Raw genomic sequence first — 2,052 nt, forward strand, 5'->3', positions numbered from 1 at the left:
ATGCTCGCACCACAGTACGATCAGGTCCAGCCATTCCTCAAGCTTGGTCTTATCCTCACTGCCCTTGAAGGCCGGAGGCTCCCCAATCTTAGGTTGACGGGAATGACCACTACCTGTTGACGCAGGTAGCGCATCAACTTGTCGCTTGTAGGAATCGACTAGCGCCTGCTGATTCTGGACCGTGATATGCAGGGATTCCACCTCTCGAAGGAGGCTCTGAAGGTATCCGTCGTAGTGCCTGCTTATTTCTAAGGTCAGGCGACCAATCCAGTCTCTGACTCGTCCAGTGGTCGACTCTGCGGCATTCGCAGTAACCGTTTGCAGCAGAGCTGCTTGTTCGTCAGAGACGTTCACGTTCTGGAAGATTGCATTGCGCCACTCTTCTTCCGTGGCGATAGCGAATGCTTCGGTCGGAACGAAGGGGATGTATGGGGCCATTTCTTATTGTAGTGATTAGCCCGTATTCACTTATGATTGAAAGAAAAAAGTGAAGCGAAGGAGATCTCCTCCTCATGCCATATAAGCCAATTATGCCAGAAAGATTGCCAATCTTTATTCCACTATCTACACTTCATACTTGAAGGTGATGTTTAGGCTAGCCAACTCATTACAAATCTCCGGCAGGCGACTGCTTAAGTCTTCAAAGGAGACATGCCCGATCCTTTTCAGGTCGCGCTTGATAACTCTCCAGTGCCTGTTGGTAAGCCGGCGTGCCTTCTTCTCCAGCCCATGATACAACTCGTCGAACCCATCACCCATCCTCCCTGGCTCCAAGCTCCCTTCTTCCTTTTCCATCCGAGCGAACACCGGCTCCAGCCTGTCGGCTGTAGCGGCAAACATCTCATTGTACTCGGATGTGCGCAACAGAATCTTTGTGCGCTGGAAGTGAATGTCGGGGAGCGGCTTGGGTGGTTCATATTCATAGGAGGGTCCCGCCTGCATATCGATGCGGTCGATGAGGGGGGGAGCGGGGTCGGAGATACGATCGAGCAACTGTTGCTTCTTGAAGAGATGCGCACAAAGTGCAAGCTCCTCGATGTCATGTTTCGCTTTTTCAGCGCGTTCAGGGTTGAAGGGGCGGCGAATGAGTGGCTGTATGGTGGGGCGTACAATTCGGCGAGGTTTGCCAACGTCGTCGAACTTGTGCGTGTTGTGGATGGCGATGCGCTCAAGCAGGCCTGTCGGCTCGTGCTTGGCAGTGACAATGAAAGGTTTGGCTTTCGGCATGGCTACGGCAGAGGGGATTAGATAACAGCTTTTCAGCTGGCTCTTTTCAGAGCGAAGAAAAGGGTATGTGCTATACTACAGGGTCCATTGGTCGTGCTTCGTGTCGGCGTCCTCCTGCTCTCTCTCAGCAGGTAGGGAGGGGGGAATACAGATCTCAGTCAGGTTTCCACGCCTGCTGCAAGTGGTTTTGGGAGAATCTTACACTCTCCCTAAGGCTGCCCATGCTGGTTATCCGTTGTAGGCCCTAAAGCCTCATAGAATGGTAAACCACATTCCAGCATGTTGCCCATAAGGCAGCAACCTCCCCTTACGCCTAGGGACCGGCAAAAAGCTCAGCATGTTGACACCAAGTGTTCAACCCTGACCAATAAAGGTAGGTGCTTCACAGAACGGTATTGCCACTTTTCAGTTGACAAACCATAACCCCCAGAACCCACATGAAAAGGCCACCTTACACTTTGCAGCATAGGGGCATAGCAACGACCAATAGGCCCTGTAACAAAGCAGGTAGCAAGGGACCCTTGCCAGGGCCCAGTGCACCTTAAAGCAGTTCTATTCAACTATCACAAAACCTACAAACCCACCTTATAGCTTGATATTGAGGGGGGGAGATAATAGCACTTAAGTATGGGGAGGTAATGCTGTTAAGCGCAACAACGAAGTGAATAGAACTGGGGGACAGGGTGCCCCAGGATGCTGCCTTATATACATGAGGGAAAACCCCCCAGGGACCGGTAATGGACCCCTGGTACCTAGCTGGGTAAGGATTACTAAGTATCATGTGCCCTATGGTGCGATATGGTGTTATTGATGATGTCATAGTCT

General features: G+C 51.5%; 2 protein-coding genes across 2 annotated transcripts; both read right to left on the reverse strand.

Moving 5' to 3' along the window:
- Positions 1–18: 18 nt before the first annotated feature.
- On the reverse strand, positions 19–438 carry POSPLADRAFT_1063735 (hypothetical protein; the record flags this gene model as incomplete). Its single annotated transcript, XM_024481713.1, has 1 exon — positions 19–438. A coding segment is annotated over one exon (420 nt), but the record flags the coding sequence as incomplete, so codon positions are not given.
- Positions 439–530: 92 nt separating this feature from the next.
- Positions 531–1,658, reverse strand: POSPLADRAFT_1042084 (hypothetical protein). Its single transcript, XM_024478034.1, has one exon. The coding sequence runs from the start codon at positions 1,225–1,227 to the stop codon at positions 565–567; it is 663 nt and encodes a 220-aa protein (XP_024332492.1). The 5' UTR covers positions 1,228–1,658; the 3' UTR covers positions 531–564.
- Between the last annotated feature and the right edge of the window lie 394 nt (positions 1,659–2,052).

This window comes from Postia placenta (assembly GCF_002117355.1).
Source record: "Postia placenta MAD-698-R-SB12 unplaced genomic scaffold POSPLAscaffold_523, whole genome shotgun sequence".
Lineage (NCBI taxonomy): Eukaryota > Fungi > Basidiomycota > Agaricomycetes > Polyporales > Adustoporiaceae > Rhodonia > Rhodonia placenta.

Excerpts from the sequence above, each read along its gene's own strand:
- POSPLADRAFT_1042084 (XM_024478034.1), bottom strand. The coding sequence starts at position 1,227 with ATGCCGAAAGCCAAACCTTTCATTGTCACTGCCAAGCACGAGCCGACA.